The 27,709-nt window shown below is 44.6% G+C and overlaps 3 protein-coding genes and 1 long non-coding RNA gene across 4 annotated transcripts; 3 read left to right on the top strand and 1 right to left on the bottom strand.

The window, feature by feature from the left end:
• Nucleotides 1-536: 536 nt before the first annotated feature.
• LOC311140605 (ATPase family AAA domain-containing protein 2-like) lies at nucleotides 537-13,982 on the top strand. Its single transcript, XM_084175730.1, has 27 exons — nucleotides 537-831; nucleotides 1,328-1,494; nucleotides 1,664-1,731; nucleotides 1,883-2,048; nucleotides 2,307-2,388; nucleotides 2,488-2,779; nucleotides 2,968-3,082; nucleotides 3,444-3,672; nucleotides 4,531-4,646; nucleotides 4,802-4,976; nucleotides 5,119-5,207; nucleotides 5,352-5,511; nucleotides 7,700-7,790; nucleotides 7,985-8,302; nucleotides 8,594-8,714; nucleotides 8,931-9,117; nucleotides 9,700-9,885; nucleotides 10,236-10,371; nucleotides 10,589-10,785; nucleotides 10,989-11,148; nucleotides 11,359-11,481; nucleotides 11,757-11,903; nucleotides 12,323-12,771; nucleotides 12,877-12,943; nucleotides 13,065-13,189; nucleotides 13,490-13,618; nucleotides 13,772-13,982. The coding sequence occupies exons 1-27, from the start codon at nucleotides 655-657 to the stop codon at nucleotides 13,802-13,804; spliced, it is 4,305 nt and encodes a 1,434-aa protein (XP_084031856.1). The 5' UTR covers nucleotides 537-654; the 3' UTR covers nucleotides 13,805-13,982.
• LOC311140628 lies at nucleotides 7,606-14,534 on the bottom strand. Its single transcript, XR_014614169.1, has 3 exons — nucleotides 14,448-14,534; nucleotides 10,569-10,776; nucleotides 7,606-10,350 (listed from the first exon to the last, which is right to left on the bottom strand). It is a non-coding gene; the product is annotated as an uncharacterized lncRNA (long non-coding RNA).
• Nucleotides 14,535-14,599: 65 nt separating this feature from the next.
• Nucleotides 14,600-23,466, top strand: LOC311140611 (zinc fingers and homeoboxes protein 1-like). Its single transcript, XM_084175741.1, has 6 exons — nucleotides 14,600-14,686; nucleotides 15,186-15,449; nucleotides 16,500-16,984; nucleotides 17,729-17,950; nucleotides 18,174-18,335; nucleotides 18,479-23,466. Exons 2-6 carry the CDS (start codon nucleotides 15,284-15,286, stop codon nucleotides 19,964-19,966), a joined length of 2,523 nt encoding a protein of 840 aa, XP_084031867.1. The 5' UTR covers nucleotides 14,600-14,686; nucleotides 15,186-15,283; the 3' UTR covers nucleotides 19,967-23,466.
• A 196-nt stretch (nucleotides 23,467-23,662) lies between these two features.
• Nucleotides 23,663-27,663, top strand: LOC311139273 (uncharacterized protein C8orf76-like). The gene is made up of 7 exons (XM_084174161.1): nucleotides 23,663-23,834; nucleotides 23,932-24,274; nucleotides 24,495-24,631; nucleotides 24,790-24,808; nucleotides 24,977-25,152; nucleotides 25,440-25,572; nucleotides 27,440-27,663. The coding sequence occupies exons 2-7, from the start codon at nucleotides 24,203-24,205 to the stop codon at nucleotides 27,563-27,565; spliced, it is 663 nt and encodes a 220-aa protein (XP_084030287.1). The 5' UTR covers nucleotides 23,663-23,834; nucleotides 23,932-24,202; the 3' UTR covers nucleotides 27,566-27,663.
• Nucleotides 27,664-27,709: the final 46 nt, after the last annotated feature.

Below are 27,709 nucleotides of genomic sequence, written 5' to 3'. Positions count from 1 at the left end.
TAATATTTTTTGTTTTGTTTTGTATCTATTTGAATTCAGGCTGTAACAACAAAACGTGGAATATTACCCCCAGAATTTTAGAGTGAATGAAACAGAGCTCCTCTAGACATTTAGCATAGTTGATCTGACAATTAAGAGAACTCTCAAATATAATTAACATTTTAGGGTAAACACGTTCTATTTTCATAACCGTAAAGAAAACGCTTTATCATGAAGCTGTAGCTAGGCTTTCCATAATGCGCACTTTACAGCGCGCCAAAAATAACCGGGACATCTTTCCCATAATATCCTTCCGCACAACTGAACGATGTAAGAAAATATCACTGATGGCCCTGGCATAGATTTCTATAATTATAATATTTATAGCTATTCATGTGGTCATTGGTATCAATAGAGCATGATATAATTGGTGATTAGAAATGTCGAAACACTACTTTTGTGATGAACTATGTTTGCTTGCGTCAGGATACTACGTGCTGTCACTTGTCTTCCGTGACGTTTGTGGCGCCAGAAATCAAGGATTTCGGTTGGGAAGGGGTGTGTGATTGGGCGCGACACACGTTACCTAGGAATGTTATTAAATAGTTACAATTTTGATACGATTTAGTAATCCCTTATTTATGCTTTAGTGTAAATAATCTGTTTTAAGTCAGGATGGTGATGCTACGCAGCAGCGGCGTGGGCGCGGAACCAGCAACTCCGAAGAGGAATCGGGCTGACTTGGATACGAGCTCCGAGTTTCTGTCCCTGCAGCACTCCTCGCAGACAAAGTCGAGTCGTCTGAAGAGGGGCCTGGATGACAGCTCCAGCAGCACTGAAAAGACGAGAAATGTGAGGCCCTTTTAAATAGTTGACATTATAAAATGTCACTGTAAACTCCGCTGTTGATCATTGAAATGTGTTAGCATGTTAGCTAACTGACAACATATGTTAGCTAACCAGCTAACTAGCTAGCCCGCCATTGATGTTTGTGCCTAGCTAACCGCATTCTATGCCAGTTGTAACCTAACGTTAGCTAACTGGATGCTAAGGTTCTAAATTAGTTGGCCTGTTACCCCATAGGGATGTAAACTAGAGATAGGGGCTATCTCCCATAGATGTATATATCGTGGAGTTGAGTAAACTAAGCTAGTTAGCTAGCCCCTTGGTTAGTAAGTGGAACTGACGAACTACAATAAAAGTGGTTGTTTCTGAATGTGGATAGGTATGTAGCCTGCTAGCTAACTTATATAGTTAGCCAGCTGTAAGTTCGCTTACTAACGTCACACTTAAAATGACTGGATCCTTCTGTGAATGCAGCTGATGTTTTTGTTTTATCCTAACATAGGGTCACTCGATGGTGAAGGAGGAGGATAGCCCTCCCAGACGAGGATCCCTGAGGACCAGGGGACAGACCGTCAAACATGAGGTGTCCTTTGCTGAAATGAATGGCCAGACTAAGTGCCCAACCAAGTCCCCTGAGAAAGAGGAGGAAACTGGCGAACACAGCACAAGGTAACTACTTATGTTTTATGCAGATAAATGGTATTCATTGTATGTGAATCAGCTTCCACTCCTCTCTGTATAGTCGGTGATACCGAACATGATGTTTACAAACATAAGAAGGTATGTCATCACAACCCAGGCCTCCATCTTTAAGTTCTCATTTTGTTTATCTCTGCAGGAAATCCCCAAGACTGCAGGGTGATGGAAAAGCCTCCACATCATCCAGGGACAAGCAATCTGAAGCTGGTAACTACATCATTTCTAGATCACATTTACATGAATGAATGCCACCTCCAACAGTATAGCATGAAGGAGACACCATTTAGTTTCAATTATTTCAGCTACAATGTTTATCATCAAGTTACGATTTTATTTTATTTTATATATCTTCTTCCAGATGCTACTGATGAAGTTGAGGAAGAAGAGGCCTCTACTCTGAAGAAGACCCAGTTTGTCCTGCGTCCCAGGGAGGAGGACAGCTCTGTGAGACGCAGCTCCAGGATCACCAGATACAAGCGCAACTCCAGGAACCAGTCTGTGCTCTATAACCGCCTCATCACCAAGTAAGAACATCTCCATCAGCAGTCATCGTGCATCAGGGGTGGCCAACCCTCCTAGCTACCCATCTACCACAGGGTTTTTCTCCAGCCCTAATCAAGCACCGGGGCAGGAGAAAACGCCTGCATGCACAGTAGCTCTCTAGTAGGAGGGTTGGCCACCACTGTTGTACATCCTCTTGTCAGTCTGGGTTGCATGCTTATAAAGGCAAAGTTGATAACAGTGAAATTAACGTGCGTTACTTTTTCATTCTATTCGTAAAGTACTGCTGAGGCAGTGCTGCAGAAGATGGATGACATGCAGAAAATGCGTCGGCGTTTAAGAAGCAGGGATACTACAGAGGAGGTAAGCTTAATTAATGCTACAGGTTCATAGCTTTATAATAGAGGTCGTTAAACGTCACCGTGATGTCTCCCGTCAATGTCATGCTCCCCATTCTGTTAGACCCTGTACGCTGGGGCCAAGAGGAAAAGGGCTTCTGAAACAACCGATGAAGGAAGTGAAGACCCTCAAGAGAAGGAGAATGGAGGGAACTCCAGTGAAGAAGAGCATGATAAGGAAGAGGGAAGCAAAAATAATCAGGCAGATGAGGAGGAGGAGGAGGATGATGAGGAGGAGGAGGATGAGGAGGAGGAGGATGATGATGATGATGATGAAGAGGGTGAAGATGACAACCAGAAACGCTATGACTTCAGGCAGAGGAAAGCTGCAGTTCGCTACCAGGCACCTCGGGAGGGTTAGATATTTTCTGTTTAAACTGTTTGGATCTTTTGTTTCACTGAAGTCTGTATACTTACAGCCAGCAGCACCAGTACATGTACTCAACATTTATTGTCAAGCTGTACTAGTAGTTATTATTCCCATCGCTTGTCCTTCGACTCATTTCTCATGGTGGACCTTTTTTATTACCCACTATCCCCACAGAGCCCAAGACAAAGTCCATCTTCTTCAAGACTTCAAGACACTTGTCCCCATCCAGGCGGAGGTATAGGTTCAGCTCTACTGGTCCAAGAAGCCCTTACAACAGGAGAGGCAGCAGGTCAGTAGGCTACAGAACCTAATGCCTACTACCATGTCAGACTTATCAAGTTTAGTTTAACGTTGTTTACTAACTATTACAACAAATCACAATTCATTCCTAAATGCTACTTCCTTGCGCTTCTGATTTCTGGCATCCACAGGAGTGTGTCTGAAAGGTAAGTCATTGCCAGTGTGTTTTAGGTGTGTGGTGTCATCAGGGTTTCTGTAATGGCTGGTTTCTTGGTCATTGAGCTGCATGGTGATGGGTGATGGTCTGTGTACAGTAAGTTGTCTGTGGGTGCTGCTTGTGACTGGTCAAATCCTGACGTTACTGGCCTTTTGACGTCTGGCTCTGCCATACTCCTTTCTTTTCCCTGTAGAAGAAGACATGCCATCCACAGTAGTGACTCCACCTCCTCCTCATCCTCTTCCTCCTCCTCCTCTGACGATGAGAAGTTCCAGAGGAGGAGGAGTAAGAGCAGGAACAGATCTGTGAATAGATGTCTTCCCATGAACCTGCTGAAAGAGGATGTCCTGGGAATCCACAAGGACAGGATGAAGATTGGAGCCAGTCTAGCTGACGTTGACCCCATGCAGATAGACCAGACAGTAAGTCTAGCTGACGTTGACCCCATGCAGATAGACCAGACAGTAAGTCTAGCTGACGTTGACCCCATGCAGATGGACCAGACAGTAAGTCTAGCTGACGTTGACCCCATGCAGATGGACCAGGCAGTAAGTCTAGCTGACGTTGACCCCATGCAGGTGGACCAGGCAGTAAGTCTAGCTGACGTTGACCCCATGCAGATGGACCAGGCAGTAAGTCTAGCTGACGTTGACCCCATGCAGATGGACCAGGCAGTAAGTCTAGCTGACGTTGACCCCATGCAGATGGACCAGGCAGTAAGTCTAGCTGACGTTGACCCCATGCAGATGGACCAGGCAGTAAGTCTAGCTGACGTTGACCCCATGCAGATGGACCAGGCAGTAAGTCTAGCTGACGTTGACCCCATGCAGATGGACCAGGCAGTAAGTCTAGCTGACGTTGACCCCATGCAGATGGACCAGACAGTAAGTCTAGCTGACGTTGACCCCATGCAGATGGACCAGGCAGTAAGTCTAGCTGACGTTGACCCCATGCAGATGGACCAGACAGTAAGTCTAGCTGACGTTGACCCCATGCAGATAGACCAGACAGTAAGTCTAGCTGACGTTGACCCCATGCAGATGGACCAGACAGTAAGTCTAGCTGACGTTGACCCCATGCAGATGGACCAGACAGTAAGTCTAGCTGACGTTGACCCCATGCAGATGGACCAGACAGTAAATTTGACTAGTAACAGTAAGGAGGAAACCTTCAGGAGCTCTCTCCAGTCCATACTGGCACCAGTCATGTTAAAGGGGGAAAGGATAGATAACTGGGACAGCCCTGGACAACACTGAAATGGTGTAATGTGTTTTTTGTAGGTGCGTTTTGACAGCATTGGGGGATTGACCAGACACATCTCTGCCCTGAAAGAGATGGTCGTCTTCCCACTGCTCTACCCAGAGGTGTTTGAGAGGTTCAAGATCCAACCTCCAAGGTAGTTAAAAAGAAGAAAGTGAACGGTGCAACATACATTTCTGCTGTATGTTTTTATAAACTCATCCATACTCTTATGGTGAAATGATCTAGGATATGTTGTTGCTCTTGATGCTGTATAGTAAGTGTGGAGACTTGCTGTGTGTGTGTGTGTAGGGGCTGTCTGTTCTACGGACCTCCTGGAACAGGGAAGACTCTAGTGGCCAGGGCGTTGGCTAACGAGTGCGGTCAGGGAGAGAGGAAGGTCTCTTTCTTCATGAGAAAGGGAGCAGACTGCCTCAGCAAGTGGGTGGGAGAGTCTGAACGCCAGCTACGCCTGCTCTTCGACCAGGTCAGTACCTACCATTATTATCTCCATGGAAGTTGGCTTCTGCTTCTGAAATTTATTGTTCCAGGATCTTGAAACGGAGATGATTGGAGTTGGAGGAAGAAATACTAAAACTATTTTTTTTTTAAAACAACAAATCTTTTAGGCCTATCAGATGCGGCCGTCGATTATTTTCTTTGATGAGATCGATGGGTTGGCTCCAGTCCGCTCAAGCAGACAGGACCAAATACACAGGTCAGACACTGTGTTAATCGCTGGAAGAATTGATTTGAATGCAACCATTATTGCTTCTCGTTTAGCTATTTGGTGGCTTTTGTTTAGTATGATTATGTCTTTGTACAGTGGGAATAATGTTCTGTATGTGTTTCCATCTTACAGCTCCATCGTGTCCACTCTCCTTGCCCTGATGGATGGGTTAGACAGCAGAGGAGAGGTTGTGGTGATCGGAGCTACTAACCGTCTGGACTCTATAGACCCAGCTCTCAGGCGACCTGGACGCTTCGACCGAGAGTTCCTCTTTGGCCTGCCTGACAGAGAGGTGAGACGAGGGTCTTAGTGACCACTGGTGTAATCATTAGTGCATGCTGTAGCAAACAGTTTTGCAACAAAAACCAGATTTTTATTGGACAAATTCAGGTAGGTCCCTCCCCATATATCAAAAGTTTGGACACACCTACTCATTCAAGGGTCTGTCTTTATTTTTACTATTTTATACATTGTAGAATAATAGTGAAGACATCAAAACTATGAAATAACACACATGGAATCATGTAGTAACCAAAAAAGTGTTAAACAAATCAAAATATATTTTAGATTCTTCAAATAGCCTCCCTTTGCCTTGATGACAGCTTTGTACACTCTTGGCATTCTACATTTACATTTACATTTTAGTCATTTAGCAGACGCTCTTATCCAGAGCGACTTACAGTTAGTGAATACATATATTTTTTATACTGGCCCCCCGTGGGAATCGAACCCACAACCCTGGCGTTGCAAACGCCATGCTATATCAACTGAGCTACATCCCTGCCGGCCATTCTCTCCCCTACCCTGGACGACGCTGGGCCAATTGTGCGCCGCCCATGAGTCTCCCGGTCGCGGCCGGCGGCGACAGAGCCTGGATTCGAACCAGGATCTCTAGTGGCACAGTTAGCACTGCGATGCAGTGCCTTAGACCACTGCGCCACTCAGGAGTATTCTCTCAAGCAGCTTCACCTGGAATGTTTTCCAACAGTCTTGAAGGAGTTCCCACATATGCTGAGCACTTGTTGGCTGCTTTTCCTTCACTCTGCCGTCCGACTCCTCCCAAACCATCTCAATTGGATTGAGGTCGGGGGATTGTGGAGGCCAGCTCATCTGATGCAGCACTCCATCACTCTCCTTCTTGGTAAAATAGCCCTTACACAGCCTGGAGGTGTGTTGGGTCATTGTCCTGTTGAAAAACAAATGATAGTCCCACTAAGCCCAAACCAGATGGGATGGCGTATCGCTGCAGAATGCTGTGGTAGCCATGCTGGTTAAGTGTGCCTTGAATTCTAAATAAATCACAGACAGTGTCACCAGCAAAGCACCCCCACACCATAACACCTCCTCCTCCATGCTTTACGGTGGGAACCACACATGCAGAGATCATCTGTTCGCCCACAGCGTGTCTCACAAAGATATGGCGGTTGGAACCAAAAATCTCAAATTTGGACTCTAAACCAAAGGACACATTTCCACCTGTCTATTGTCCATTGCTCGTGTTTCTTGGCCCAAGAAAGTCTCTTCTTATTTGTGGCCTTTAGTAGTGGTTTCTTTGCAGCAATTCGACCATGAAGGCCTGATTCACGCAATCTCCTCTGAACAGTTGATGTGTCTGTTACTTGAACTCTGTGAAGCATTTATTTGGGCTGCAATTTCTGAGGCTGGTAACTAATGAACTTATCGTCTGCAGCAGAGGTAACTCTGGGTCATCCATTCCTGTGGCGGTCCTCATGAGAGCCAGTTTCATCATAGCGCTTGATGGTTTTTGTGACTGCACTTGAAGAAACGTTCAATGTTCTTGACATTTTCCGTATTGACTGACCTTCGTGTCTTAAAGTAATGATGGTCTTTTCTCTTTGCTTATTTGAGCTGTTCTTGCCATAATATGGACTTGGTCTTTTACCAAATAGGGCTATCTTCTGTATACCAACTCTACCTTGTCACAACATAACTCATTGGCTCAAACGCATTAAGGAAAGAAATTCCACAAATTAACTTTTAACAAGGCACACCTGTTAATTGAAATGCATTCCAGGTGACTAAATCATGAAGCTGGTTGAGAGAATGCCAAGAGTGTGCAAAGCTGTCATCAAGGCAAAGGGTGGCTATTTGTAAATATAAAATATATTTTGATTTGTTTAACACTTTTTTATGGTTACTACATGATTCCATGTGTGTTATTTCAAAGTTTTGATGTCTTCACTATTATTCTACAATGTAGAAAATAGTAAAAATAAAGAAAAGCCCTCGAATGAGTAGGTGTTCTAAAACGTTTGACCAGTTGTGTATGTTATATATATATATATATATATATATATATATATATATAATGATATTAAAAGATCACTTGTGAGAGAAGCAAACCGGTAGCAGACATTTCTTTGTTCTACTGAGATTAGGGTATTTATTTTCATGTAGGAAAACTGTTTTTGGAAACATTAATATTTGACATAAATGGTGATGTTTCTTGTCCACTGGAGGCTCGGAAGGATATTCTGCAGATCCACACCAGACAGTGGACTCCCCAGCCATCAGACTCTTTCCTGGAGGAACTGGCGGACAAGTGTGTTGGTATGGTTTTCCTCCCTCTTCTCCAAACTGACCTATAATAAAAATAAACTTTCTTTCAACGCCATTTTAAATTCCAATCTGTCAAATATTCCAATCGTTTTCTGAGGCTCACTGAAAGTGTTGTGTCTAATCAGAACATGTAGGTGATGCTCCCTTAAGCTGTCACACCAACGTCCACCTGCTGTGTCTCCTAGGTTACTGCGGTGCTGACATCAAGGCGGTGTGTGCGGAGGCGGCTCTGTGTGCCCTGAGGAGACGATACCCTCAGATCTACTCCTCGTCCCAGAAGCTGGTGTTAGACGTGGCGTCGATCTCCATCGGCAGCAGGGACTTCCTGTCAGCCATGAGGAAGACCGTCCCAGCCTCCCAGAGAGCTGTGTCGTCCCCAGCCAAGGCTCTGACTCCTGTAGTCCAGCCACTGCTTGGTGCAGCCCTACAGACTGTACTGGGTACAGTTAGCAGGCTGTTCCCCCATGCAGAGCAGGGACTCAAGAGAGACAAGCGAGACAACGGTGGGTCAACTGGGACGAGAGAGAATCTCTTATGTTTCTCATGTGAACTGTCTTCATTGTCTGATTATTTTTAGTTGAGTAGGGTGAAATGTTTTGAAACGGGGAGGTACTACCGGAACTTCTCCCAATAGTTTTTTGTTGCAAACTGTATTTTCTACGTTGTCCCCTACAAACATGACCCAGATTTGGTATGCCCTCCTGCCGGTTGTATAAGAATGGATATGTTGAGTTGTATTCTTGAATGTCATACTTGGTTGTCATGTTCTAAGACATTTTACCACTTGTCTTTAGGTGGCCTCCCAGCTGGTGTTTTAGAAGATGATCACCTATACAGTGAAGATGAGGACTCTGTCTGCATCAACGGTCTCTCTCACAAGGCCAAGGCAGCTGGGGGCTTCCTGCATTTCAGCAGGTGGGTAACGGTTTTTCCAACGCACATAAATCCGTATCCCAAAAGTCTTTCTCCTACTCCTCCCTGAAGTGTGCTTTTTGAAAGCTTTGAGATCCGTGTGGGGACTGAAGTGTAGACTTCATGAAAAAGGGGGTAGAATGGGTATTGAGCTCTTGTCTTGTACAGTATTTTATAAACTTTTTCTCTCCCCTCTCCTCCTCTCCTCTGTTCTCCCAGGAGCGTGCTGAACCAACCCACATCGTACCGTCCCAGGCTGCTGCTGGCGGGGCGTCCTGGGTCAGGTCAGAGCAGTCACCTGGCCCCTGCCGTGCTCCATGCCCTGGAGAAGTTCACAGTCTACACCCTGGACATAGCCGTGCTGTTCGGAGTCAGCACCACCTCTCCCGAGGAGGCCTGCGCTCAGGTACTGTACTCCCCCTTGGATCACGCCCTGTTTTCTGTATAGTGGCTCTATTGAGCCCTGTGCCATCAGCCATGACAGACGGTGAATCTCAAGTCTTTCCTTGAGTCCTTGATTCTTCACATATTTCTCAAAACTAATTGGAGGAGAAGGTCCAAGGAGAGAGGAATCAAGGAGTCAAATAAATACTTTTGAGATGAACCTAGAGATATATAGTATTGATGTTCCATTGGATGTCCTGTATTGATCAACCCAGAGATATATACGGTATTGATGTTCCATTACATGTCCTGTATTGATGATTTGGTATTTTATTAGGATCCCCATTAGCTGTTGCTAAAGCAGCAGCTACTCTTCCTGGGGTCCACACAAAACATGAAATATGACATAATACAGAACATTAATAGATAAGAACCGCTCAAGGACAGAACTACATACTTTTTTTTTTTAAAGGCACATGAACCCAGAGATATACAGTATTGATGTTCCATTGGATGTCCTGTATGTCTTGACTTGTAGATCTGCAGTGAGGAGGTATGCGTGTTCAAATAAACACTTCTGTAATGATGTTTGGTTGTGTTGTAGATGTTCTGTGAGGCCAAGAGGACGTCCCCCAGTATCCTGTATATCCCTCACATCCAGCAGTGGTGGGACACGGTGGGGTCGGCTCTCAGAGCTACCTTCCTCAGCCTGTTACAGGACATCCCCTCCTTCTCACCCATCCTGCTGCTGGCCACCTGTAGTGTCCCCCACAGCAGTCTCTTCCCTGAGGTAGGTACAGTAGACAGACAACACCGCACAGCGGTCTAGCAGGATGTAGTGGAGACGCCAATATGGCGGTGTATTATGTCTTCTGTTTGTAACAGTGTGTCATATGAAAAATGTGATTGTATTATAAATTGACTCTTGGAAGATTAGTCCAAACGAGAACAAAAATAGATCCTAATACAGTCAAATCACCAACAGGAAACAGGATGTGCACTCGCTCCCTTCCCCTGTGGGAGAAGCTGGAGGGTTGGAATTGGGCTTCTGAGCAGGGGGATCAGTCAGTCCTATTTATCTGAATGTTATGTTCACTAGGTGACTCATCTTGGTAAATGTCATCCCCCCCCCCCCAATAGGTCCAGGACCTGTTCTGTGCTGAGTATGGAGAGGTGCTCCAGGTTCAGATCCCAACCCCACAGGAGAGGAGGAACTTCTTTGACGATCTCATCCTCAACCAGGCTGCCAAAGCTCCTGCATCCAAGAAAAAAGCAGGTAAGATTGCACCATATTCTATGAGGTATTTTTGTGGAATCCTGGATAATGGTCCAAAAATGGTTAAACAAGCTCAACTTCACAACTAGTAAGTATTGTATAAGAGGTGCCGGTAATCGAACAGTAGAAAATTAGAGGAGCAGGTTCTCTGTACCAAAGCTGTCGGCACTCGCTCAGCGATGTGGTTAGTCACTTACCTCCCGGTCCTCCTCCCCAGTGCTCGCAGCCCTGGAGGTGCTCCCTGTAGCCCCCCCTCCTCCCCCCAGGACGCTGACGGAGAAGGAGCAGCAGCGATTGGAGGAGCAGGAGGAAGACACTCTCAGGGAGCTCCGCCTCTTCCTGCGTGATGTCACCAACCGCCTCTCTCAGGACAAACGCTTCAAGGCCTTCACCAAGCCCGTCGACCTGGAGGAGGTGAGACTGACGATCAATTACTGTGAATGAATGTGTTCTGAGACAACTTGTTTAAAAAAAAAAATAATAAGATGAGGGTTAAATAAAGAGGGAAAGAGACCAGATGTCTAAACATTGACATGGTGGAATCTTCTAGAACTGTATCACGTGGAGAATGGCTGACCTGTTCCTTTTGGATCATGGTTGTGTTATGTCTTGTCTAGGTGCCTGACTATGCTACAGTTATCGAGCAGCCCATGGACCTGTCCACTGTCCTCTCCAACATCGACACTCACAAGTACGTGACTGTGAAGGAGTTTGTACACGACGTGGATCTCATCTGGAAGAACTGTCTGGAATACAACCCTGACAAAGATCCTTCAGGTAGGAAATATGCTATATCCAGAATTTTTAAGATTTTGTATGCCTGTTCATGGGAGAATGTTTCATTTATTTAATAAATGTATTAATTCAACTAATCATTCATTACTTAATTCAGCCAACACTATTAATTCATTCAAACATTCATTCATCCATCCATTCAACACTTCATAATCCTACTGATGACAAGTCTGTTTACTGGATGTTTTCCAGATCGTCAGATCCGCCACAGAGCATGTGCTCTGAAGGACACTGTACAGGCCATCATCAAAGATAAACTGGATGAAGACTTTGAGAAGATCTGCGAGGATATCAAGGAGTCCCGCAGCACCAGAGGTCAGGTGTTATTCTATTGGTGCAGAGTAGTTCTAGAAATAAATTGTTATAGAGTAGAAATACATTTAGCTTTTCATTTGTTCAGTTTATTCTGCTGCTCTCTCCTTTTTGTATTCAATCAAATGTATTTATAAAGCCCTTTTTTACATCAGCAGATGTCACAAAGTGCTATACAGAAACCCAGCCTAAAACCCCAAAAAGCAAGCAATGCAGATGGATGAAAGCAGAGGATTCCTGATGGATTAAATATGAACTCCCTCTCTCTTAACTTCCAGGTTGTGCCACTTCAAGGTTTGCTCCATCCTACTATCACGTTCATCCCAAGACAAGAGCAGTGGATGTGGAGAGCACCGATACAGCAGGCCCCTCTAAAGAGTCTACTGCTGCTGTTCCCTCAGCTGTGAACACACCACGTCCTTCAGGTTAGCAAGCATCTCAATCATGTACAGACACACAATGCTACACAGGTTAGCGTTTCAACACTCTGCAGACAGACTTCTGTCTCCCAACAGAGGATGAGCTACAGAGAGCTTTCCAGAACTATAATATAACAATATGCCATTTAGCAGACGCTTTTATCCAAAGCGACTTACAGTCATGCATGCATACATTTTTGTGTATGGGTGGTCCCGGGGATCGAACCCACTACCTTGGCGTTACAAGCGCCGTGCTCTACCAGCTGAGCTACAGAGGACCACCTATCCTCTAATAACTGCTGATACTGAGAGATGAATGATAATGCCTGTCAGTTTCTCTCACCGTGTTTACACTCATCATTCAGTCATTCATAAAGGTGTTTATTTTATTGTTGTTGATGAACTGATCATCTACTAATCAGCAGCTCAGAAGAAGAAACGCAGGAAGAGCCGCTGGAGCAATGGCATCATCAGGAAAAGGTCCTCTCCTCACACCTCTAAAGACCATTCTGATGTGGTGGAGGAAGGAGAGGAAGAGGAGGAGGAGGAGGAGGAGGAGAGGAGAGGGGCAGAGAGTGAGGAGGGGGGTGACGCTGCAGAGTCGGGGCTGGAGGAGCTGGAGATCACTGGGGCTGAGGAGACCCCAATGGAGCGGGAAGAACCAGCCCAACAGGAGAACCAGGACGGCCAGCCCATGGAGCAAGACACTAAGGACAGGCAGACCATGGAGGAGGTTAGCCAAGCTACAATGGAGGCAACCCAGCCCAGGGTGGAGGAGGCTGGGGCTGGAGACCAGAGCAGTGAGGGCACCCAGGATCCTGTGGTAGTGGCTGGAGCCCAGGAAAACCACATCTTACTAGAAGGGGGAGACAATGTATGTTATTTTGTTGTGGAAATGGATGATGCTTTTTGTATGGATGATTCTCCTGCTGAATCGATTTGTATTTTGATGTTTTCTACTTTTTCCTCATTCACCCAGGGGCAGGTGTCCACTACAGACACAACTGAGCCTCAGAGAGTGGAGGTGGAGGAAGAGACTACCACAGGTTTGTAGCCTCCCTTCACACAATGACACCCCCCCCCCCCCCCCCCCCCCCACTCAATCTGTCATTTTAGGTGAACTTTGTTGAATTGTAAACTCACTCCTCCCCTCTGTCCTCTTGTCAGAAGTGGGAGTGAGGCGTGTGACGCGGGGTCTGAAGTACCAGGGGATGCAGCAGGTGATGGATGTTGACAAGGAGATACTGGAACAGAAGACAAAGCCCCCGGTGGTGGATCACAACAAACTAAAGGTAGCTGATTCTCACTGCAGCTGGTCCAGGGTCAGATCGTTGCCCAGCCTCCTAATGGATTTGAGGTTGTGTTATCTGGTCCTAGAGCTGTGGTTAAGGCAACTAGCCAGTGGCAGTCTGTTTATGCTCTATCGCTGTATGGAAATGTGATGTCAAGCCATGGGCTTGACAATGACAGCAATAGAGTTGGCAAGAGCACAACCCGATCAGGAATCAGACTGAGGCAACTTCTTCCTTTTAGACAAAGATGGAGGATATAAGACCTCCGTGCTGAACCGGTTTTCTGGTCCTTCATTTCAGGAGCTGCTTCAGAGAGTGGTGTCTAAGACGGAGGGACATGAGGTCTATCAACTGGAGAAGCTATATGCCTTGTTATGTCAGAGTATCTACAGACACCGCAAAGACTACGACAAGACTGCCCTGCTGAAGGTTTGTCATTCTATACATTTTTTAATTTGTAGTATATATATATATATATTCTTCTGTTGCTATAAGTGTACTTTATGAAACAAATATTGAGCAATGCCCCATAAATTGTGTTTTTGTATGTTTTCTAATGTTTTTTTAAAATTCTCTTTCCAGGAAATGGAAAATGAAATTGAAGATTTTTCATAAGGAGTTTTATATAATAAAGATCAATGTAGCTGGTCACGGATTGCCTATAGTATTTCCCCCATTGTCTAAATGTATAAAGAACAAGTCTATAACTATATTTTGATAGAAATATACAGATGTGTATTTCCTAAACTTGTATACTGTTGCTTTTATTTAATTAAAGTGTTTTTTACAAGTATTTACTCTGATCTTGTCTTTACTATAAAGGCTAGACATTGATGTGTTCATTTGGTTGAAAAATATATATATTACCAGTAACTACCTTGTTATAGCTGAATACAAACTGAGCATGACGTAGCTAGAATTGGAGAGTAGTGGTGCAGGTGATGTTTTGTTGTCAGATACTTGTGCTGTCAAAGAAACGACAAATACTGTGTATATATACAAACGTCAGCAACGTCACTTTAAAAAAAAATCCTTGTATTGGTTGATATTTATTTGAAGCTACCATGGCAAAATTTCTGTGTGCATGCGTGACAGATTTCCCCAAAAGTCGCCTACGAATGACGTCAAGACGTATCGCATTGACGGTGATGACGCCGCTTAATCATTAAAAACTGCCATTAAAAAAAAGGACACAAAGTGTGATATAATTTGATGGACAAATGGCTTACTTGAAGTGACTAATGTAGTGGTTTCCTACCTTTTTGAATACGTCTGTAAAGAGATATAAGTCGAGAAAATAACTGTTGCAGCGAACATTTTCCATGTTTGCATCCGCAGACAGCGGTAGACTGAACTCGTCAGCCTCCGAGCAAAACTACTGCAGTCCGACAGAGCTCGGGCTGAACGGTACGGAGGGAGGCTAGCTAACATTAGAGGAGAACCTAAGACAAATTGCGGGTGACAGGAGAGCCTGCGCAGAAGCTACGTCTTGTCCTGGTAAGTAAACGTAAGCTTAGCTACTGTACTGCCTACTGTGGTGACTAGCTAGCGCTAGTATTTGGCTTCCAGCTGCACAGTATCCCAGGTGTAAACTGTCTGGCCAGATGCAGAAATGGAAGCTAGCTAGGTTAGTTAGCTAGATCTGGATAGCTGGCTATATAATAAGATAATCAATTTGCTATAGTCACACTGGCTAGCAATATTTTGTTCTACACAAATGAATGGTATTAAGAGCAATTGGATCCGAACGTATTGTAAATGACCAGCTACCACAAACTAGACCGTAGCTACAAACAAGTTGCACTTGCGTGCAGAAATAATCATTGTAAAGGTTTCACGTGCAAAAGTGGTCTAGCTAGGACACATTTCAACTTCACTCTAATTACCATACAGTGAATGTGCTATTACCATTATGTAGTAATCCGTAAAGATTGTAGTTTATCAAGTGAAGTTGTTATAGGATGGAACCTGTCAAATACATTATTTTTTATTTCAGTCCAATATTGGAGGATTTAGCATGTGAATGAAACCATCACTAGCGGAAGGTCAATCCATTCCAGACACATCTCTTTACACAAAGAGCCCACCTACATCATGGCAAGCAGGAGGAAGTCAACAACACCTTGCATGGTCCTGCCATCTTCTAACGTGATGGAGGAGCAGGATGCAGACATGCAGGTGGTGGAGGGGAAGGATGGAGCTGAGAGCGCAGCAGAGAGACCTTCAGATGCTGCTGTGGTCTCCACTGACCCAGAGACAGGTGGGGATAAGGTTTTATTCATGCACATCTTCAACATGTTGCTCACATCTGTTTCTTGAAATGTTATCACCTGGCTCGATCTTGACTGGCTGCATCACCGCTTGTTATGGCAACTGCTTTGCATCCGACTGCAAGGCGCTACAGAGGGTAGTGCGTACGGCCCGGTATATCACTGGGGACGAGCTCCATGCCATCCAGGACCTCTATACCAGGCGGTGTCAGAGGAAAGCCCTAGAAATTGTCAGACTCCAGCCACACAAGTCATAGACTGTTCTCTCTGCTACCGCATGGCAAGCAGTGCCGATGCACCAAGTCTGGAACCAACAGGACCCTGAACAGCTTCTACCCCCAAGCCATAAAACTGTTAAATAGTTAGTCCGGGTAGCTATTGGTTAACTATCTGCATTTATCCTTTTTATCCTGTTGCCTAGTTACTTTGTCCCTACCTATATGTACATATCTACCTCAATTACCTGTTACCCCTGCACATCGACTCGGTGCTGGTACCCCTTATATATAGCCAAATGATCATTACTCATTGTGGATTTATACCTCGTGTTATGATTTTTCTATTTTTCTCTCTGTATTGTTGGGAAGGACCTGTCAGTAAGCATTTCACTGTTAGTCTACGCCTGCTGTTTACCAAGCATGTGACAAATAAAATGTGATTTGATTTTGTTCAGTAGGCACCAAACAGGAGAAAAGTTTTTGAAACCGAGTGAAATGGGGAGGTACTGTCCAATATGAAATGCTAATTACATTTACATTTACATTTTAGTCATTTAGCAGACGCTCTTATCCAGAGCGACTTACAGGAGCAATTAGGGTTAAGTGCCTTGCTCAAGGGCACATTTACGTCATTTAGCAGACGCTCTTATCCAGAGCGACTCACAAATTGGTGCATTCACCCTATAGCCAGTGGGATAACCACTTTACAATTTTTTTGACTTACTGTTTCAAAACGTTTTGCTATGGTGTGCTCTACTCCTGAACATAACCCTTGTTCTCTGATGTAGTTAAACTAACATAGCTGGGCAATTTACTTTTCAGAGCACGACATCAGTCAGTCCAGCGGAGAGGACGGTGTCACCCACACAGGGGTGAAACGCAGCAACCAACCAACCTTGGAGCAGACGGTCAGTGACCTTCTCTCGGATGGGGGTTACACACATCACGAGACGGAAGACAGCGACGACACCGCCTCAGCTGGCATCTCACTCAGCAAAACCCCCATCATGAAAATGAGGGGTAAATCCGAACCGAAGAGGATGGCCATGTCTCTGAAAGCAGCAGAGGAGAGCGACAGGATGGAAGAGGCTGAAGAGGAGCCTCTGGGGCTGGGTTCCCTCACTCCTGTAGAGATGATGAGCCCACATTACACTGAGTCCATGAAACACAGTGTTCTCCTGAACATTCCCAATAAGATGACGACATCATCAGAGCAGAAGAAATCTTCTGTCCTCAGCTCCAATCTGTCTGGACTTCAGCTCCCCCCTGGTTTAGCCCAGGTCCTCTCAGCTCTGCAGGCCCAGCAGGTGATCATATTTTCTAATTCTTTGAAATTGTAAATTGTATAAAACAAATCAGCTTTCACTGCTGTTGATATTATGTAATGTTCCTGATAAATAAGTGAATAATAACTCTGTGTTCTCTCGCTCTGTTCTCTCTCTCTCTGTCGCTCTCTCTCGCGCTCTCTTTCTCTCTCGCTCTCTCTCTGTCTCTCTCTCTCTGTCGCTCTCTCTCGCACTCTCTTTCTCTCTCTCTCTGTCTCTCTGTCGCTCTCTCTCGCACTCTCTTTCTCTCTCTCTCTGTCTCTCTCTCTGTCTCTCTCTCTCTCTCTGCCTCTCTCTCTCTCTCTCCCTCTGACTCTCTCCCTGCCTCTCGCTCTCTTTCTTTCTCTCTCTCTGTCTCTCTCTCTCGCTCTGTTCTCTCGCTCTGTTCTCTCTCTCTGTCGCTCTCTCTCGCGCTCTCTTTCTCTCTCTGTCTCTCTCGCTCTCTCTCGCACTCTCTCTCTCTCTCTTTCTCTTTCTCTTTCTCTTTCTCTCTCTCTCTCTCTCTCTCTCTCTCTCTCTCTCTCTCTCTCTCTCTCTCTCTCTCTCTCTCTCTCTCTCTCTCTCTCTCTCTCTCTCTCTCTGTCTCTCTCTCTCTGCCTCTCTCTCTCCCTCTGCCTCTCTCTCTGCCTCTCGCTCTCTTTCTTTCTCTCTCTCTCTGCGTCTGTCTGTCTGTCTCTCTCTCTCTCTCTCTCTCTCTCTCCCTCCCTCCCTCTCTTCCCCCCGCAGAGCGTCCAACCCCAGCTCCTCATCCCCGTCAGCAGTATCCCCTCCTACAACCAATCCATGGATACCAACACAGTCCTGGTCAACACCTACAAGAAGTTCCCCTACCCTTCAGTATCAGAGATCATGGGTCTGTCGGCTCAGACCAAATTCAGTGAGGAACAGATAAAGATCTGGTTCTCTGCCCAGCGTCTGAAGCACGGGGTCAGCTGGACTCCTGAGGAGGTGCTTTTCCTGTTAGATTCATATTTCTCTTATACCACAGTTACATTTTTTGGGACACAGTGTTTTTATTGTGCCTTTTTAAACTTCTTTTCACTCATTGAATATATATGTTTTAATTGTTGTTGCTCTGTTGAAAGGAGCGCTTGCAAGTACGCATTTCATTGTACCATTTACACTACGTGTATCCTGTGCATATGACAAATAAACTTTGATTTGATTTGAGGTGGAGGAGGCTAGGAGAAAGCAGTTCAACGGGACAGTGCACACGGTGCCTCAGACCATCACTGTTATCCCGGCCCACCAGCTCTCTGCTGCGGCCAACGGCCTGCAGTCTGTCCTCCAGACCTGCCAGATAGTAGGCCAGCCGGGCCTGGTTTTCACACAGGTTGGTACTTATTGATGATGATATGTATTATGACATATGGATGATATAATGTAATATTACTGTTTACAGTTTCTCAACTCTGTAATATGTCTTGTCAGTTGTAATATTGTGGAGTGACACAAACTTTTCTAAACTCTGAACAGGTTGGCACGCCTGTGACCACACCCATCACCTTGACAGTAGCAGGGATGCCAAGCCACAGCCAGGTCCCCAAGATGTCCTCCCACCAGACCAGCCCAGCGGTCAGTGAGATGAAGAGAGCCACCACTGTCCAGCCTCCCTCCCTGACCCCACAGGAGAACTCAGCCCTCAGCGCCGACCACTTTGGCATGCGGCCCAAGAAGTCCAAGGAGCAGCTGGCAGAGCTGAAAGCCAGCTACCTGAAGAACCACTTCGCCAGCGACGCGGAGATCGCCAGGCTCATGAATCTGACCGGCCTCACAAAAGGGGAGATCAAGAAGTGGTTCAGCGACACGCGCTACAACCAGCGCAACTCCAAGAACAGCAACGTCATCGTGTTCCATGACAGCCACAGCCCCAGGGGTCACAGCAGCGGCACCACCATCGTCATCGACTCCAGCGACGAGACCCCTCAGTCTCCACCGCCCACACCATCCGTCAAAGAGAAAGAGACGCGCCCCAAGACCTGGAACTCCTTCCCAGACTTCACATTGCAGAAGTTTAAGGAGAAGACACCAGAGCAGCTGGTGGTTCTAGAGGAGAGTTACCAGAAGGGAAGCACTCCATCTGACGACGAGTTGACCCGGCTGAGGACGGAGACCAAGCTGACCCGGAGAGAGATCGACGCCTGGTTCACAGAGAAGAGGAAGGTAGTGGAGGCAGAGTCACCTGATCTGAAAGCAGAGCGGATGGAGAGCGAGGCCACCTCGTCTAGAAAAGGATCCCAGACCCCTCCGGGTGGCCGGCGGCCAAACAGGGGGGACAAGAACATCGGAAAGAAAACCCCAGAGCAGCTCCACGTCCTGAAGAGTGCCTTTGTCCGTACCCAGTGGCCCTCCACAGAGGAGTATGACAAGCTGGCAGAGGAGAGCGGGCTGCCCAGGGTCTACATAGTCAACTGGTTCGGAGACACCCGGTACTCCTTCAAGAACGGCAACCTCAAGTGGTTCTTCCACTACCAGAGCGGCAACGTAGAGGGACTGAACGGCAACAAGAACAGGAAGAGGAGGATACGTAACCGGGGCTGGGGGAGGTCTCGGAGCAGGAAGGCCAAGAGGTCAACCAGCACGGAGAAGTCACCACCACCGCCGCCCATCATCAAGTTCAAGTCTGGGAAAGACGTTCTGAAGGAGTATTACTTGAAGCACAAGGTGCTGAATGAGCAGGATCTGGACGAGCTTGTGGCCAAGTCTAGTATGGGATACGAGCAGGTGAGAGAGTGGTTCGCTGAGATACACAAGAGGGAAGATATGGGTGCTGATCCGTTCGGGGACGCTGAGGTAAACGAGGAAAAGTTGCCGGGTGAGAATGAGATGGCGCCTGAAGTGCAGGATGACACTGTGGTAGAGGAGGAAGAGGAGGAGGAGGAGGAGGAGGAGGAGGATGACGACACTGATGAAAGTGATTCTTGGGAGCCCTCTCAGGGTGCCAGAAAAACACAGTCAGAGTAGTGGTGGACAGCTGGGCTGTGTTCGTTAGGCACCAAATGGAAGAAAACGGACTGAAACAGGGAGGGACTACATGGACTTGTCCAATTAGAAATGCCAATTTTTCGCTTTCTGTTGCAAAACATTTTGCTATGGTGTGCCCAAATGAACACAACCTTTTGGATTTAGTCAAACAGCACAAACTTATTTAGCTTTCTCTTATGCGTTTTAAAGGGTATCGTCTGAATGCAAGACTGAATGATAATATCTCACCAATACAAACAATATGTGCACCTTTTTTACACTGCTAGTGTAGGTCCATCTAGTCAAGAATTACAACCAGTACTTTAAATACCTATTTGAAATGAATTGGTCAGACATTAAAAATGCTGAAGTTCATTTGATAATACAATAACATTTGATATGATGATAATTCATAAAATGAATGAAACATTGACATCATTTGTTAATCTACAGTACTCTGCACAATTATTTATGTGCAATTAAGAGGTACTTTTTTAAATGCCTGATGTATCCGTTGTATCCCTATTATTATAGAGATGATAAAGTACTGTAAGTACCTTCATGGAATGAATGCAATGAATCATTTGAATTCAGATTATATTATGGGTTCCCTTTGAAATTGATTGGAGGAGCTGCGGTGCCAAAGTAAACTAATTGAATGTGGATTCCTGTGCTATGAAAGAGTTAAAAAAAATCAGGGACCTTGTTCATAAAGTGTCTCAAGAGTAGTGCTGATCTAGTATCAGTTTAGCCTTTTAGATTATAAGGAGCCCATAGACAGACCCATGTCCCCATGTGAATCCTTAAAGAGATGGGTGTGGGCTTAAGAGGGTGTGAACAAATTAGAGCTCTCTGGCAAGTGTGGAAAAACTTTGCAAGGCTTTTTCTCAAAACTGGGTATACAAGAGTATCAACGTTTTAAAGCAACATAGCTTTCTCCAACTGTAGTGTATATTATACCATTATGAAGGTCTGAGTCTGTAGCTTTATACAATGTAAAGCTTTTTTGATTTTGATTTTTTTTTAAAGCAAATCACTTACATTTGACATAAGCCCACGAAAGTGAGATTGTGTCACAAGATTACATAAGACGCTTTATGAAAAGGGCCCGGAGGCCCAGTATGTATGCTGTGAAGGAAACTGACAGTGTAGCACTTATAATTGTGCACTTTGCCCACTACTGTATTAAAGACATGCTCCGGAACTTTGGCGACTACTAAGTATTTTTTAAACCTCCCGCTTTGAACTGGATGTGTCAGTGTTCGTACATGCATAATCTATGAACAGAATTACTGTCTTACCTCAATCGGACATGAAATTCCCTACATTTTCCCCCAAGTGGGCCGGCCCTCTAGCAATTTGAGTTCTAGCCAATGAGCTTCACCCCCTCACTAGTTTTGCGTGACAGCAAGCAAGATGCACACACAGCAAAGTGAGAGAGAGAGAGCGAGAGCGATGACATGGTGCACATATCTGCACATATGTGAGGCAGTGGCGTAGCGCAGTTTCGTGCCCCGCCCCGCAAGGTCTCTGTGTTCTATGCCAGTGATGTGAGGTAGTACACAATTTTGTCAGGGACCACTTTTTTGGCTACTGGCTGAATGTATACAAAAGTACCGGAGAATCTCTTTAACATGTTTCTTGTAGGGAAAGAAAACGTTTCATTAGTCACCTTATATCCCTTCAGTGGCTTTTAAATACCAAATCTCTTTTTATATGAGCTCATTTTGAACACTGTAAAACAAAGTATTTTGCCTTGTATTGTCCTCCTCTGAAATGATTATATTTTCAAGAGGATGCACCTTATTGACTTGCCCTTCTCGTTGTGTATCAATTCCGAAGATGGGTATTGATATGGCACAAATGAAAATCAATGGACTGTATGTGGCCTACTGCTCCCAGTACAAACAACTGGCACAATGTGGGTCCCTTTTTCAATCATGTGAAACTCTGCTGACTTGGAAATGTGTAACGAGAGTTTTAATAATGATGATGTAAAACCTTTGTTTTTGAGACTGCAGTACTTGTATGTATGAAGACTAGTGTAGGATGACTTGATACAGGTCTGTTTTCAAACAAGTGTTTTTCTAATGTATGTCCAGTTGTACGTTTTGGATTGTTTTGCTTTTATTTTGAAAAAAGTATTCAGACTATGCTCTCCCCCACTAATTTCAATAGAAAGTGTTGACATGTGCACATTAGTAGAACCAAGACATTGTTTCTCACCTAGTAAGCCATGTCCTGTACGCTCGGGACACTGGGTTCCAGCCTGGGCCGACCTGATGAGTTACCAACGGTCTCTCAAACTATTCTGAACAGGCTTTGCCAAGTTCTAGAACCACTTTGGTTTTAGAATCTCAATCTAGAATCTAGTTGAAACATCACAACGATTTACAGGCAGACGGATGGATTCAGAACCTTTTTGAGGAGACAAAACGATGTGCCTGCGTAGCTCATTCTTTCTGAGCAGGATTTTATCAAGGAGGAGATCGTGGATGCCTCATGCTCATCATGAACATTTCAAATTGGACAACATGTTATGCTGTGAAATCTTGAACATTTTCATGCATGAACAGTTATTTGTACACCTAGTTAAGGTAAAATACGCATTTGTATTGTGAGATCCATATACTGCATGCAATAATCATCTGACTGGAGTCGAGAGACGTGAATTTCTACAAATAGCATATTATGTGCTTGTATTAGACAAGTCGTTTTTTTAATGGTTTTATATGTTTATTTATGATTAATCCCGTCTCTCGACTTCAACTAATAGCTTGTATGGCGTTCACTGTTAATGTGTACAATACTTTTTTTCAAAAATATTATTTGGCCCAGTGGCTCTTTGTCTTCGTCAGTTGGCAACTCTCAATGTATCCAAGTTACTATTTTTGTACAGTAGACGTGACATTGTGACCATAGTACATTACTGTTTTATCCTTGGACAATAATTCTTACCTGTCTGTCCTCTTTGCTATTTCTCAATATTTAGGAAGAGCTTGTTTAGTACTAATACATAACAGTTTCATACATAACAGTTTAATACATAACTTAATACATAACAGTTTAATACATAACTTAATACATGCTTAGCAGTTTTCCTATTAGATTGTGTGTGTACATAATATTTAATCTACTGTCTTCCTAGTCTTTTTTAATATAGTGTTCTGCTAGCTACAACTCTAATGGATAATGGCAGTCAGTCTCCTTCCTCCTGTTGTATTCATTATGTTACCAATGAGAATAATATTGGCTTCTGGATATGTCAAGATGCTTTGGGAAAAGTGAGAAAGTTTATTTGCAAACCTGTAATGGAATTTGTAATGTTGAGACAGAGTAGTCTTGGAGCTGAAAACTCAGTGGAAAGAGCTTTAGTCCCCTGAGCTATAGACTGTGCAATGCTTTTTCATTTAAATCAAATTGTTTTTTGAGGCTGTGGCTTGATTTAGACAAAATATATATTTTATACTTGTTTGAGGACAAAATACACTACATTTGGATGAAAAGGCGTGTATTTTGGTGTTGTATAAAATATTTAACATCAAAATATGACTGGAGTTCTCTGCATGTTATGATATAAGATTATAGAAGAGCATTTCATTGAAGAAAGTAAAGCATCTGTCATTGGAACGTTATCACCTGGGAACACATTCTATCGTTTTCTGTTTCCCAACGGTCATATTCGCTTGTAACACTGCACACGTTTATTTTGGTTTTTAGTGACGGTAATATTTGAAATCACTGTCATTCATCGTTTGAAATTGAGATTTTCGGTAGCACCTTTGACGATTCGGTGTTCGAGGAATCAAGAGAGAAGCCAACTGTTGTTGCACTGTCGTCTTACAATGCAAAGTTATGTGAAGCAGAGGTGAGCGTTAACTAGCTACCCAACGTTAGGTAGCATCAGTTTTTTGCTAGCATTGCAATTATGCATATCTTTAACTACGAGTTATCTATTTCAACAGTGGTTTTGGGAGAGCATCGACCCAGAGGACTTTTTGGAGAAGCAAAAGATCTTCACATTTCGAGCTGATATGGCGTACAGGCGAAAAAACTTCCAGGGATTGGCCTTTCTTCCCTTGAGTAATTTAGCTACACACTGTCTATCATAGCCATCTAGTATCCAAATACTTTTCTCATCTGTTAACTATATCCCTTTCCCCAGGAAGCTTTAAACGACTACACTACCTGCCTCTCCTATATCCCTGACTGCAACCTGACCATTAGACGGGACATATGGAGGGGATGGTAAGGTGCTGTTGTCACCTGGGGAAGAGAGAGGCAGCCCTGGAGATCACAGAAACACTTGTAAGAACCGTTGCTGTTGAGTGAGTCTTATCTTTATACTTGCATGATACATTATTGTAACATAATATGGTCTTTGTTATACATTAATAATACAAAATACCTAGTCTCATACTCCACCAGCCAGCTCTTGTCTGGGGACGAGGTTACAATATACAAGTAAAATGGTTGTTTGAAAATGGAAGTTATAGTCAATCACAAGCTACACTTTCTCCATGGACAGAAAAACGAAGCCTCCAACACCTGTCACCTCACCGGTCTACTTCACCTGACCGAGAACATCCACGAGCGCTTCGGAGACCTCAGGAGCCAGGTCACGTGTCTGCAGCAGCTGTGTTCTCTCCACCCCTACCACCAGTGGCACTGAATGAAGCTGGCAGAAAGTGTAGTGTCGAGTCAATGTTGCTAATAATGCTGTAACAAAGGAGTCCGCTTATACTGAACTTTGATCATAAGTTTTATTCATATCACAAGATTTCAGCATAAGTGTACAGATGTCTAGATCACCCGGAGAGCAGTGTTTCCCCAAATTGCAATGTCTGCTCTGGTCTTCTTTGTCTCCATCCAGTATATATAATCTTCCCCAAAATATGGGTGGCTCCCTCTACTGTCCAATCCCCTGTCTTGTATGGGGCGTCACCCTAAAAACGGCTCTCTTTCTTCTAAATAAACATCCTCTCAAGTTCCACTTAAAACCTTATCAAAGTCATAATCTTAATACACTACAAAAGCTACCTTCATCTCCTCCATTCTCTGTCAACACCCTCAACCACCAGTCCTCTTCAACAGCGAGATGGTGTAGAGCATCAGTCTGAGGAGCAACTGAAGGAAGAGAGTGACGTCGTTTGGCTCAAGGCCTGCGTGTGTTTTGTCCGGGCCAGGTAAATAATCAGTGAGAGAGACAAGCAGAGATCCTATTGGCTAATTCTATATGGAATTCCATGGATACAAACTTGTTGGGCACTCTTTAGGACTGGTTTCTCAAAATCAGATTGAGATTCTCCATTGAAAGTGCTTCTTAGTCCAGGAAAAGTCTTACTCTGTCTGGGAAATTGGCCCATGGCATAAAGCAGAGAGCATATTTACACTTTCACCCTAAATGTCACTGTTTAGCGCAGTCTTTGTTTTGTGAAGATGGTTGTTTGACTGTATTACGTTGCCTTGCCAGACTCCTCCTCAGGGCATTAAAGGGCCAGCAGTCATCCTTTGTTCTCCAGAACAGTGAGAGAGCCCTACAGAAGGCTGATGAAGCTCTACAGTGTCTGGAGTCTAAAGATGCAACACTACAGCTCGTCTCTAAGGTGAGAGGTTATAGACAGGTGTAGGTTATACAGTGAGGGGGAAAAAGTATTTGATCCCCTGCTGATTTTGTACGTTTGTCCACTGACAAAGACATGATCAGTCTATAATTTTAATGGTAGGTTTATTTGAACAGTGAGTGACAGAATAACAACAACAAAATCCAGAAAAACGCATGTCAAAAATGTTATAAATTGATTTGCATTTTAATGAGGGAAATAAGTATTTGACCCCGTCAATCAGAACGATTTCTGGCTCCCAGGTGTCGTTTATACAGGTAAGGAGCTGAGATTAGGAGCACACTCTTAAAGGGAGTGCTCCTAATCTCAGTTTGTTACCTGTATAAAAGACACCTGTCCACAGAAGCAATCAATCAATCAGATTCCAAACTCTCCACCATGGCCAAGACCAAAGAGCTCTCCAAGGATGTCAGGGACAAGATTGTAGACCTACACAAGGCTGGAATGGGCTACAAGACCATCGCCAAGCAGCTTGGTGAGAAGGTGACAACAGTTGGTGCGATTATTCGCATATGGAAGAAACACAAAATAACTGTCAATCTCCCTCGGCCTGGGGCTCCATGCAAGATCTCACCTCGTGGAGTTGCAATGATCATGAGAACGGTGAGGAATCAGCCCAGAACTACACGGGAGGATCTTGTCAATGATCTCAAGGCAGCTGGGACCATAGTCACCAAGAAAACAATTGGTAACACACTACGCCGTGAAGGACTGAAATCCTGCAGCGCCCGCAAGGTCCCCCTGCTCAAGAAAGCACATATACAGGCCCGTCTGAAGTTTGCCAATGAACATCTGAATGATTCAGAGGAGAGCTGGGTGAAAGTGTTGTGGTCAGATGAGACCAAAATCGAGCTCTTTGCCATCAACTAAACTCGCCGTGTTTGGAGGAGGAGGAATGCTGCCTATGACCCCAAGAACACCATCCCCACCATCAAACATGGAGGTGGAAACATTATGCTTTGGGGGTGTTTTTCTGCTAAGGGGACAGGACAACTTCACAGCATCAAAGGGACGATGGACGGGGCCATGTACCGTCAAATCTTGGGTGAGAACCTCCTTCCCTCAGCCAGGGCATTGAAAATGGGTCGTGGATGGGTATTCCGGCATGACAATGACCCAAAACACACGGCCAAGGCAACAAAGGAGTGGCTCAAGAAGAAGCACATTAAGGTCCTGGAGTGGCCTAGCCAGTCTCCAGACCTTAATCCCACAGAAAATCTGTGGAGGGAGCTGAAGGTTCGAGTTGCCAAACGTCAGGCTCGAAACCTTAATGACTTGGAGAAGATCTGCAAAGAGGAGTGGGACAAAATCCCTCCTGAGATGTGTGCAAACCCGGTGGCCAACTACAAGAAACGTCTGACCTCTGTGATTGCCAACAAGGGTTTTGCCACCAAGTACTAAGTCATGTTTTGCAGAGGGGTCAAATACTTATTTCCCTCATTAAAATGCAAATAAATTTATAACATTTTTGACATGCGTTTTTCTGGATTTTTGTTGTTGTTATTCTGTCTCTCACTATTCAAATAAACCTACCATTAAAATTATGGACTGATCATGTCTTCGTCAGTGGGCAAACGTACAAAATCAGCATGGGATCAAATACTTTTCCCCCTCACTGTACATATAGACTACTGTTCTCACATGGTATCTATGAATCAAATAATGTCCTGTAGTTTGTCATAGGGTATGTTTTAAATTAAAGGAAATGTGTGGCTTGCTGGCACCAAGATGTCATGGTTTTTGCTTTTTAGATGTATTACTATTGACGATGCACATGTTTTGACAATTTAAGAGGGTACACTTCTGACCAGATTGATCATGCATCGTTATTGATGATTTTCCCCTACAGGTGATGTCAGATCTAGTTCCAGAGAGGATGAGAGAGGACAACCAGGATGGAGAGAGCTTGGCAGATCTCTCTCTGAAGGTGGAACAGACGGGTACAGACAGGAGTACTGGAGGAGGACGGACCTAAACTACCCTCTGCAAAGACCCAACTAGGCTACACATTTTTGAATGTATTTATTTTTTATATTGCATGTAACAATGTGCTGCCCGCCCTATGAAATTGAATTTAATAAAATATTGTTACACTTTGATCTACAGTAAAGTTTAATTA

Source organism: Coregonus lavaretus, assembly GCF_964263955.1.
Source record: "Coregonus lavaretus genome assembly, chromosome: 13".
In the NCBI taxonomy this organism is placed as follows: domain Eukaryota; kingdom Metazoa; phylum Chordata; class Actinopteri; order Salmoniformes; family Salmonidae; genus Coregonus; species Coregonus lavaretus.
The sequence above is the reverse complement of the archived record's forward strand: the minus strand, read 5'-3'. Positions and strand labels throughout refer to the sequence as shown.